Source organism: Myodes glareolus, chromosome 2 (assembly GCF_982192425.1).
Source record: "Myodes glareolus chromosome 2, mMyoGla1.1, whole genome shotgun sequence".
NCBI lineage: Eukaryota > Metazoa > Chordata > Mammalia > Rodentia > Cricetidae > Myodes > Myodes glareolus.
Window position 1 is genome coordinate 3553786 of NC_142027.1, and position 11857 is coordinate 3565642.

At 47.7% G+C, this 11857-nt stretch overlaps 1 protein-coding gene across 3 annotated transcripts in view; it reads right to left on the reverse strand.

The window, feature by feature from the left end:
* The window catches only part of Igsf5 (immunoglobulin superfamily member 5), a 36761-nt gene extending 26865 nt beyond the window's left edge, over positions 1-9896 (reverse strand). Inside the window, exons 1-4 of one of the 3 annotated variants that reach the window (XM_087898712.1) lie at positions 9549-9896; positions 6611-6725; positions 5862-5939; positions 3161-3478 (exon numbers count right to left, since the gene is read on the reverse strand). In XM_087898712.1, the coding sequence (XP_087754838.1) occupies positions 3161-3478; positions 5862-5919 (376 nt within the window). In that variant the 5' untranslated portion in view covers positions 5920-5939; positions 6611-6725; positions 9549-9896. The remainder of the gene's footprint in view (positions 1-3160; positions 3479-5861; positions 5940-6610; positions 6726-9548) is intronic. The other 2 variants (XM_048422575.3, XM_048422577.3) reach the window with 2 other exon arrangements.
* Between the last annotated feature and the right edge of the window lie 1961 nt (positions 9897-11857).

Genomic DNA, 11857 nt, shown 5'->3' on the forward strand with positions numbered 1-11857 from the left:
CTAGCCTGAAGGATGGCCCCAGCAAAGACACAGCCTTAGTGACATACATATGCATTCAAATGTTCAAATTCAAACGTGCTACCAGGCACCACCCCAGCTGTTGATAATAATGAAAAGAACACGGACCAGGGATGGAAAACTCTGCTCTCATTCAAGGTTCTGCAGCACAACACGGCTCCATCACTCAGAGCAACCATGAAATTTGGGGTCTTCGAGCCCCCACCTCTGCATTTTCTATCCCTAAAGGTGATTAATTTGGCCAGAATACATGATTTTCAAACACGTTGGTTTCAGTTTCTTTTTAAAAGCCACATGAGACACCAATGAACTTCCTTTATGTGGATAGTTCCTCCATAAATTATTCTAAAATATTTACTTAAAAGTAACAAACATAACTCATTACATGTTGATGTAAATGAACACATTTCTGCTAAACTGCATTTTTAAACTAATAAAAAATGAATAAACCAAGTGGCAATGTTGATCTATGCAAATCTGTTATGTTCAGCTAGGTTCCCAAGCTGGTAGCTTCATTCATAGGTAGAAGACTGCTTTGTTTGAAGAGTGCAGCAGGAAATCTGACTTCCACAGATGAGCACAGTGTTGCATAGTCTTTTTAAATAACCATGGCTATCCTTTGATATCATGCCAAAACTCAAACAGGAGTGTTTTCTTGAAGGAAAGCTCACTATAGAACCTGAAACCACAAGGAGGTCTTTCCCTCTCTCTCCCTCTGGATCACAGCCCTAATGTGCATGCCAGAGGTTTTCAGGAAGATGTACAGGCTGAGCGCCTTGGGAGACACTTCAGAACTGTGTGCATTTTCTCAGCTGTACACGTCATGAGCACAGCAGTTAGGAGCCCCGCCTTCCAGTCTGTACTCCTGTGATGCATGGCTACCCACTTCCTCTCCTGACCCCAGAGAACTGGGTGTGGGCTGGAATCCCCACTTCTATCAGTCCCCAGGGGACGGAGTGTAAACTGTGATCCCCATTCCTATCAGCCCTTAGAGGACTGAGCATGGATTAGGGACCCACTCCAACAGCCCCCATGTGGTCTATTTCTACTCTCTCAAAGATACTCCCACGTCAAGAAAACACTATCTATTGGTCTTTAAAATGTCTCTGAAGGTCTGCTGTCCTGAAACTCTCTCTCTCTCTCTCTCTCTCTCTCTCTCTCTCTCTATCTATCTATCTATCTATCTTTCTCTCTCTCTGTGTGTGTGTGTATGCGTGTGCATGTGTTTATGTCAGAGGCCAACATTAGGTGTCTTCCTTAATTATTCTTCATCTTGTTTTTTGAGACAGAGTCTCCCTTCCCACTGAGCCTAGAGCTCACCAGTTTCATTAGTCTGACCGACCAGTAAGCCCCAAGGCCCTTTATGTCTCCACCAGTTGCAAATTGCAGGTATGCACCACCACACCCAGCTTTCCCACGTGGGTTCTGAGGGAACCAAACGCAGGCTCTCGTGTTTGCATAGCGAGCACTTTACCAACTGAGCCAGCCCTCTAGATTGGTATTCTTTTTTTCCAGGAATAAAAAAATGTTCTGTGAGTCAGACACTATGGTAAAGGTTTTCTACCGACTCACCCACCCCATGCTACAACAGCCTGACCATGAGCAACCCAGAGCCAAAGTCACTGTGTGCTTTGTTAAGACTATACAGCTCTAAACAACAAAGACAGAACGGGGAACCCAGGCAGCCAGGTTCCCAAGCCTGCATTTCTAACCACTAGGTCACTCTGGATGCCCAGCTGGATGTACATCAAGCTACATCATCTGGTCCAGGGGTCTCATTGGTGGACAACTGAGAAAGGCAAAAGCAGAACTCATGTCCTGTGTTCTTTTCATTATAACTGAATTAAAATCGGAGAACCTCGGCATGCAAACTAGACCGAGAGTTCTAGGTAACCCCGCAAAAATCACTATATCAATATACCATTAATTGAACAAATTAAAGATACCCCAAAGTAAAGAATCCTGAATTTAATTCAATTTCTAAAGAAAAATTATTGAAAAATGCAAATACAAATTATATATTTTTACATGCTTTTTCACCAAATATTATCACATTTGATTTGACAACAGACAGAATCTGGGATTTCATTGGGGTGAGGAAATAAGTGGATATAAAAAAAATAATCTCAAAGACATAGCTTGTTCTCATAAAAAATACTGTTATAGAAATCAAAACTCTAGAAAACTGGGGACAAAAAATCTGATAGGAATTTTGTAATTCACTAATTACAATTTCTGTCAATAATCTATAAATTTACTTTCTAAAGTGTCAAAGGGTCTTGATTTGGGTAAAATTATCTAAAGCCCCATAAAACACATCCTTTTACCTTTATCATTTTATAATTATCTTCAGGAGACCAAATTACCTTTACATATGAAAATAAGTATAGACTAGTGTCTACCCTTTTCTCTCAAATACATGGCGTATTTGGAAAGCACGCACCTTTGACTTTAACAGCTAAAGTCACTGGGGCAAGAAGAAAAGTAGATTAAAGAAATTCAAAGTCAGAGAGTAGTTAAAGCATTCTTCCACCTTGATAATGGATATAACAAAGTATACGCTGGTAGACAAAGAGCTAGAGAAGGGCCCGTGACCCCCAGGGCCCGTGACCCCCAACTGTGCACATCAGAGGAGCTGCTGCAGCTACATGGCGAAGAGAACTCCAGGAGATGGTTTCAGAAACGCAGTTAGACACTGGAGTAGATTAGATGGGGAAGTGATAAACTCATCTCACGGGGGCTGGGGGAGGAAAGGGTTAAACTAGGAAAGGGAGAAGCAGGAAAGTAGGGAGGGAAAATAGAGGAAAAGAAAGAGGGAATGAGAAAAGGAAGGGAGGGAAGGAGAGAAACACGGAAGGAGAGAGGGAGGGAAGTAGGGAGAGCAGGAAGAAAGGAGGGAGAGAGGGAGGGAGGGAGGGGAAGGATGGAGACATAAGCTCAGCAAGCATTCGCTCAGAATATTCAGAACAATGGAGTCAGACTATGCATGAAAGAATGCAGGGATGGAGGGAAGTAAGGGATATGCACAAAGCAGTCATCAGTGCAGAATTACAATATGCACCACCATACCTGAGCATGGACCCCATGCATCCCGACACATTGTCTCGACTGTGAGCCTGAGAAGGCCCGCCCGCTGACTCACCTTCCACGGAGAGGAAGGCCGTGCCAACCACGACACTGTTCTGCAGGCTGCACTGCACAAGCCCGGAGTCGCTGGGCTGCACAGCGTGGATGATCATCTCCGAAATGAAGCTGTCGCTCCCGTTGTAACTGGCAGAGGTGAAGCGGTCGTCGGTGATGATGGTTTCCTGGGAAGTGATGCTCAGCATCACAACGTTTTTGAGAGTCCACATGATGAGCTTCCAGCCGTGGGTCACAGTGCAGTTGAAGCGTGCTTCTGAGCCCTTTAGGGCTGTTACGTTCTGAGGACCTTCTATGATCTGATAACTGGATCCAGAAGCTAGAAGGCAATCAGTTTTTCAGGGCAGTAAAATGAATTATCTGGCATAAGTCAACGATGTCATTTAACCTGTTTGCCTGCTATCATGCTCTGAGTGTCCATCGGAAGGCTCAGCCTCTCTGCCTTATTGGTCCTGAGGCCAAGGACCAGGACTGCTGGTAGATCCACGGCCAATCCAAGCCTCCAACTGCACTCCCCTAAACAGGCAACCTTGGTTTCACCACCATTCCCTAGAAGCTCTCAGTCACCAACACCACAAAATGCAGCAATTAAGAGTTTTTGCAGATATACTTTGCCAAGGATCCTGATATGAAATCACCCTGGATGTAGGATGGACCTCAGGTTTAAGCCTAGGTTCTCTATAAGAGAAAGGCAGAGGAACCTAAGAGACAGGAATACACAGAGAGGAACTCCATGTGAAGATAGGAACTGACTCAAGTGATGTATTACACATGGAGCAAGGAATGCCAAGGGTTGTGCAATACCCAACAAGCAGAGATGGGAAACCAGATTCTCCTCCACGGCCTCCTAAGGCGACCAGTCCTGTCCACAGGACACCCGGGACTTACAGCCACAGCAGTAGAACTGGAACCTGAGTTCAGGCTTTGCCACAGACTCTTTCCTTTCTGATCATATATATGTATATGAATAGATATATGATATTTATTCTGAAAAATATGTATCAGAAAAACTAAGCCCACAGTTCATTCAATTCTCTCCAGTCTTTAAAGGACCTTTGTAACCTCAAAATGTCCCTAAAGTGTGGATTAAGGGTGGCCTGTTAGCCCCAGGCTCAGTCCCTAAACTGTCCCTGGACCTGGTTGTCCTCTCCACTCTACTGAAAATGTCCAGCAGGCCCCTGCAGGCTGTTTCTCACTGTGAGCTGTTAGATGGGGGATTGCCACACCTTTGCCTCTGGACTCCTCAGCCAGCTGCTCCTCGACGTCACATACAAAAACACCCAAAAGTGGAATTTCACAAACCTGCTGTTTCCTACTTAGTTTCGCTCTGTTTTACTTCCTTTACCACGGCCACAGTCAGCTTTTGAAAGCTCAGCATCTACCCATCCAGAACGGAGCACACAAGCTTCAGAAGGACAAACAAGCACGGCTGCCCACACAGTTAGTAGAACTAGGGGCATCTGGGGAGGGAAGGGACGGCTGCTCATTGGATGTTCTTGTCTCCAGGTTGACCCAAGAATGACTTGGCTTGTGACACATCATGCATGGCCCCTTGGCCTGCAATTTTCCCCGCATCACTTCTGTTCTTCTAGCACAGCAAGTCGTCAAGTTACCATAATAGGAGACACAGAGAAATGAGAAGCCAGATCCCAGAGGCAGCGGACAACGGGTCAAGACCTAATCAGCCCAAAGCTGGGTACACAGACTCTAAAGGTTTTAAGACCTTCAGAGTCAGCCCAGTCCACTCTCCACGGGCCTTGGACCCTCAGGAGTCCACTCCAGCTGATGCCCCGAAGAACTCCGGTTATCATGGCTGTGATGAGGGGTCAGAGAAGTGACTGCCATATTATGAGGCTTGGGGATCCCACCCCAGATATCACAAAAGCCAAGAAGACACAGACAGGAGACACTTGAACCAGCCTTCCCTTGAAAACTACAAAGAGATTGAAGATGAGAGAAGCAAGTGGGACAAGTATCTCAAAAAGTGAAATAATTCATGTCTAATGGGATAAGGAAAAATTCTAATGGGGGCCAGGTGAGGTATCAGAGACACCAAGGGGATTTTCTTGGGGTAGAGTTACAATAACAGGAATGAGAGCTCTTGAGGGGCTGGCCATGAGAGAGACACGCTGGGGTGGTGATGGAGGAGGGTTAACTGTCTATGTGTTACTTTCATTGGTTAATAAAGAAACTGCCTTGACTTTTGATAGGACAGCAGCTTAGATAGGTGGAGTAGACAGAACAGAATGCTGGGAGGAAGAAGGCAATGAGGCAGTCGCCATGACTCTCCTTTCTGAGACAGCTGCAGGTTAGAATCCTCCTGGTAAGCCACCACCTCGTGGTGCTACACAGATTATTAGAAATGGGTTAGATCAATATGTAAGAGTTAGCTAATAAGAGGCTACAGATAATGGGCCAAGCAGTGTTTAAAAGAATACAATTTCCGTGTAATTATTTCAGGTGTAAAGCTAGCTGGGAGGTGGGTGGCGGGAAGCGGCCCACCGCTCCTTCTACAGGGTGGGGGGGGGTACCTAAGGAGGACCACCCGAGGAGACCACCGCTCCTTCTACAGGGTGGGGGGTACCTAAGGAGGACCACCCGAGGAGAACCAACTGTAGCCAGTCCTGCTGCATCTTCTGCTCACCCTGCCTCCCACCCTGCTTCTGAAGTCTGTAAACAGACCACCCACCCACTCCACCTACCTGTCAGCCCAGCCAGGAGGACCAGCACAGCCAGGACTCCTCTCCACCTGCCCTCCATCTCAGCATGATCCTCCTTCCCTGAAAAGTGAAGGGAGGAGGTGATGTTTAGAGCAAAGAGATCTACCAACCCTTTGGATACCCCCAGGGCCCTGCCTATGAGACAGGGCAGTATTCTCTCAGAAGATGCATAGGGGCTCACATGTGGGAAGCTGGACATGGCCCCATCACTGTGTTTACACAGACCTCCAAGAACGCTGGTGTGGCTCACCTTACAGAGTGAAGGACCAAGACCTGCCCTTAAGCCCATGTATAACTGACAAGACTCAGCAGGACAGCCAAACTCAGAGTTCCTGACCAAAAAGTACAATGAGGTTGCCTGCTCTTCAGTTCCACCTCCCAGACAATCCCCTGTCCATCATGAGCTCAAGGGAAGACGGGGCAGTGGCATTTCGAAAGCGGCGAGGCAGAGGAAGAGAAATAGAACTAGGTATTGGCAGTCACTTCAAGCAGGTGCTCACGGACAGGCTCCTGGCAGCAGCCACGTTAACGCTAGTGGAAAAATAGAAGAAAGGACTGGTGCAAAGGGCCTGGGGCGGAGCCATGCTGGGCACGGTTGAGGTGCTACAGAGAGGGTCCTGTGCGGAGTGAAGGGTTAGTGGAAGGAGTGAGGTCATACTCATGAAGCTTAAGGCAGATGTAGTGAGCTCTATTGGCCGTTTGGCAGCACAAGAGCTTCCCCTTGGGCTCACCCTCCTTCTGACGCCTGCTTCTTTGATGATCCGCCCGCCCATCCTTCAGATATTTCCTTTCGTTTTCCCTTCCGGCAGCATCGTGGGTCCCACTGGAGAGTCTGGCACTAACTAGCTGCACAGTAAACCGTCATGAGTCATCTGCAAAAGTATTGCTCCTGCCCTCGGGACAGGGTCTGTTTACCAAATCCGCCCCCCGCCCCCATCAGTTGCAGAGCGGAGACACAGAGAGTCCAGAGAGGCCTCCACAGCCACCACTGCCTGCAGACACCTGGTCCCTCAAAGCTGAGCAATGCTGGGTCCCCGCGGGACTCTGGTGGTGGGATTTTGTCACGTGAAGACACGCCTCTTCAGTCCTCTGCTCTCCTTTCTTCTCTGCTGAGCCCTGAAGCACCACAGCCAGCCCTGTGACCACACTGGCAGAGGAAATGACTACCACCTCTCGGACTGTGCGTATCCCGGAAATGAGACTGAGAGTTTCCATTCCATCGGCACAGATGCTGACGCCTGTTACTCTCCCGTTACACCTAAATTCATCCCCAGGTTCCCCCACTCCGGGGAAAAGGTGGGATTTTACCCCTTTGTCTCTTTGAGGCCAAACCCCAGCATATGCAGTGAACTTTCCACATTCCACCTGAGGGCTGAAACACCTCCACTAAGGTACTGCCCCGCTGTGGGCCTGAAGGACTGGGCAGAACTGGAGACTATGCTTCCTCCACAGGGGTCACCTGGCAGCCACACTGCTGCTGAAGTCACAACCTTTTGAGACTTAGCCCTGAGCCCAGAACCAGTCTTACAAAGTAGGGAATAAATCGTTTGCTAATTTTCAAGCTTAATTAACACAAGCTCGCAAAGGAATGGCTCTATCGGTCAGCTACCTGGAATGCCCGGTCAGCAGGAGAGGAGGGGGATTGAACTGCCCAGTTCTGAATGCTTAACACGTTTTGTTGTTGATGTTCTGGTTGGTTGACTTGTTTTGTTTATTTTAGGATAGGGTCTTGTGCAGCCCAGGCTGGACTCAAAGATACTACAGAGCAAAGGATGTTCCCCATCTCCTCAGATGACTGGTGTGTGCCACTAGGCCCAGCCTGAAAGCTGCACGTTTTAGAGACAGCTACTGATCATTACCGAAACTGCAATAAAGGATGGGCAAAGGTCATCAGGAAATGCTTCAACCACTGATAAATGAGTTATAGAATAAGGACACAGTCATCACACCCCAGGAAGAGCTCCCCTTGGGAGCTTCCTGCCTGCCGGTGTCACTGTGTCTGTCCCATAGACCTATCTCAGCTGCCTCATTGCTGTCCCATGCCAGCAGCAGAATCTAGGAGTCAGCAGTGAGGCCACTGCACCAGGATGTGATGTATATGGACACAGAATCTGACAGTGTGTGCAGCCGCTGACATCATCGAAAAATGGACATTTACAGGATACCCAAAATGATGTGTGTGACTTTAATTAAATGTGAATCTAGGCCAGAAATCTTTAGTTGATACCTCTGTGTGTGTGTGTGGGGGGGGGGTTGATCCAAATGTTGTGGAATATTATTTTGAGATGTGTTACATTTGTTTATGCTGTGTAATGTTTGTTTAATGATGCAAAGATGTGTTACATTCTTTCATGTTGCATTTATTTAATTCTGTGAAGCTATGCTACTTTGCCTGTCTAAAACACCTGATTGGTCTAATAAAGAACTGAATGCCAATAACTAGGCAGGAGAGAGGGAGGCAGGGCTGTCAGGCAGAGAGTAAAGACAAGAGTGAGAACTGAGGAAGGAATGAGAAAAAGAGGATACCAGCCAGGTACAGAGGAAGAAGTAAAGAAAGGGATATAGAATAGAGAAACATAAAAGCCCAGGGGCTAAAGATGGATGGGATAATTTAAGAAAAGCTGGCCAGAAACAAGCCATGCTAAGCACTGGCATTTATAAGTAAGAATAAGTAAGCACCCATGTATTTATTTGGGAGATGGGTGGTGGGCCCCCAAAGAGCAAAGAGAAAAAAAAAATAAAAACAATTACACCCAAACCTTAGACTCAATTTCTCATTCATTTGCTACAAAAATCTTTGAAAAAAATGCCTGTCATCTTCTCAAGAACGTAAGTCTTCTTAAGTTTTGTGAACATCCTACCCCTTCCTCGCTGGCCTGACAACGGAGGAAAACCACTAGGAAAACTTGACAGGTCTCCCAGCAACTTGAAAGACCATGAATCTGCTGCTTCAGAACACTCGCTCCTTGTTTCTAAACTGCTGAAACTATTTTATACTGGGGAGGGTCGAAAGGGGCTGTCTCAGGCAGAGCAGAGAACCAAGGCTTCTCGGGGACAGTAGATTCAGTCAGAGCAAAGCTGAGCAAGGGGCTTCCTCTGACTGACCTCCAGAGCAAGATCCCAGCATTCCTGCCTCACTTTGGAGCCTGGAACTGAGCTCCTGCCTTCAGAACTGCTTCCTCACTGCAGTGTCCCTCCTGACGGGGCCTTTCACCTCCCAAGGATCCTGCCTCCTCACTGGCACCTGTCTCTTAGCTGGGGCCCTGCCTTCCCTTGCAGTCCGCCCTCGCTGAACCCCCAGTGACAACAGCAGCGACCCACGAAGCTACTCATCAGGGAGATGGCAAATCACAAGTTTGCCCAGGAATGAGGAGACTGCTTTCCCTGCTTGTGAATCTGAGGCCCTCCACTGAATTCCACCAGAGTCTGAGCCTATCCCCAGAACAGCTATGTAGGAAGGGGAGGCTCACTGATAAATCACTGGGATTTTTAGCCCCGAGAGCAGCCTCCCTGTTTAATTTTCAACCCTGTGGAAGCTGGAAGGCAAACACTTTGGGCATTTTTGTGAGGAGCCCCAACAATGGCCTACCAGGCACCCACAGAGCCCTTGAGAAGAAACGAGGGAAAACGCTCGTTACAGGATTGCCACACTGGCCTTCCCTCCCTTACCTCAGACAGGTAAAACTCTTGTATTCTGTTCACGCAGGGCTTCCTGGTTGTTGTCTGTACTCCACACAAACACAGGAACACTTCTGACTGGACACTCCTTACCCGGTAACAGGAAGTTTCTTGTGAAGTGGCCCTATCCCGTCTGTGACCCAGACTATAAACATGGAGGTGCAGAACGGTGTGGGTGCCCCTAGCTGCAGGGACATTCCCAGTTAACCATTAGCCAGTCCAAACACAGGAAGTCCAGGCCCAGGCTAAGAAACAGAGGCGGAGTCTCCACTCTTCCTCCTGGAGCCTTTTCCAGTCCTTCGGAGTCAGGGCTGTCCGGTGTCTTTGCTCAGTAGTCCTTTGCTATGGAGTCTGACAGTCTCAGTCAGCCCCAAAGGCTGAGCCAAAACACTTTGGCCTGGCCATCCACCTGCCTTCAGCAGAGGCCCAAGGTCTGGTGAAACCGGTTTCCTCCCCAAGCAAACAGGACAGCCAAAGGAGCAAAGCCTTGGAGAAAGACAAAGCCCTCTGAGTGGGTGAGCCGGGCCTGACAGCTGAAGTTCCTGGACAAAGCTTCCCCTTGAAGACTCTGCAGAGTGACTGGCAGCGTAGGAATTCCTGGTTGTAGGAAGTGAGAATGTGGTAGATCAAAAACCAACTTATCTTGGACTACCTTTAGTCCTCATCTCTGTGTCTGCAGCATCGTTTTGGTTTATCAAGGAAAAACCTTTGTGATTATTATTTACTAACCATTGCATCCACCAAACTAAGACCTGGGAATGTGTCAGATAGGACCTGAAACCTGCAACAGAGACTCGAGTGTCCCAGGAACACACATACCCAATGTCCCACCAGCGTGACGGACCCGTGATTGTCTTTAGTTCTCTGACGAAAAGTTCATGTAGCCACTTCCACCGTAAAACCTGCCATCCAAGGAGAACTGAGTCTGGTTTCCTGAGCCAGGGTTACTCACTTTGGCTCAGAACAAACCATCCCTTACTCCTTTGGAACTATTGATGGTTTCTCTGTTTATCTTATTTTCCTGCAAAGCGTTTGAGAACAGAGTACAGATGAACATTGCCTGCAGGTTCCTCAGCAGCTCCTGGAAGAAGGAGCATGGGCTGCTGCTCCAATTCCTTTCAGCCCCTAGAGGACTGAGCTTGGACTCAGGGCCCCCCACTCCTGCCAACCCCTGGAAGACTGAATATGTAGTGTGATCCCCATCCCTACAGCCCCCACATAGCCTCTTTCTACTCTCAGATATACCCCCTCTTTTCTATAAACATAGGTCTCTGAAGGTCTGCTGTCCTGAGGCACTGTGTGTGTTTGGGAGATTTGCATCTTGTCTTAAGGGTGAGCCAGAAAGAGAAACTTTAGTGATAATTTTAGCCCTCACTATTTTAAATTCACAAAGTTCAAATCTGCATAACACATATTCATAAGGCAATTCAGATGGCAGGGAGGCTTTGAAGGAAAGTGAGGAATGGGAGGAGGCCCTGGGAGGCCCCAGTAAACCAGGACTGAGTTCAGATGAATATGGATGTGTTGATGGTCACGGAAAGGAAGCTGGACCGAGGAGACAACCAGTCGGTCCTCAGGCAGAGGGAACCATGTGATCCGACAGCATGTCATGTCAGGAGGCCAGTGACTCTGTGGCCCCTGAAGAGGTTAGAAGGCCCTGAATGCGAAGAGGCAGAGCTGGAGTGGTCTTAGATGCACCCATAGGAGGTTCCAGAAGGTCTGGCCAGGCTTGGTTTCTATATTGGGCATTATACAAAGGCGCAGGGAGCAAAGTTGTGATGACTTGGGACTGGGAAAGGATTGTAGAGGTCTGAGTTCTTAGGAAGAACTCATGACGCCTCAGCTGCGGACAGAGGCTGTATCTAGGATGGGGTGAGCAAGAAGCGTTCTTTGAGCTCTCTGGTGATTCTGCTCCAACATCATGCTGGTCCCTCATCAACCGATGCATTAAATGAATCTTCAGCACGTGTTACACTCTAGACTTTCAAGAAAACCATTTTATCTTTTTATTGAGGAATGTACATATATGACCATTGGAGAGATTTTTTAAAAACTGAAAAAAGTGAGCCAATATTCAACTCTATCCTATCTCTCCAAGAATTTATGTATATGAGTGTTTGCCAACATGTATGTATATGAGTGTTTGCCGACATGTATGTATATGAGTGTTTGCCGACATGTATGTATATGAGTGTTTGCTGACATGTTTGTATGTGCACTGTATGCCTGCAGCACCCACGGAAGACAGAGAAGGAGCCAGATCCCCTACACTGGAATTATGGGTGGTTGTAAACTGCCTT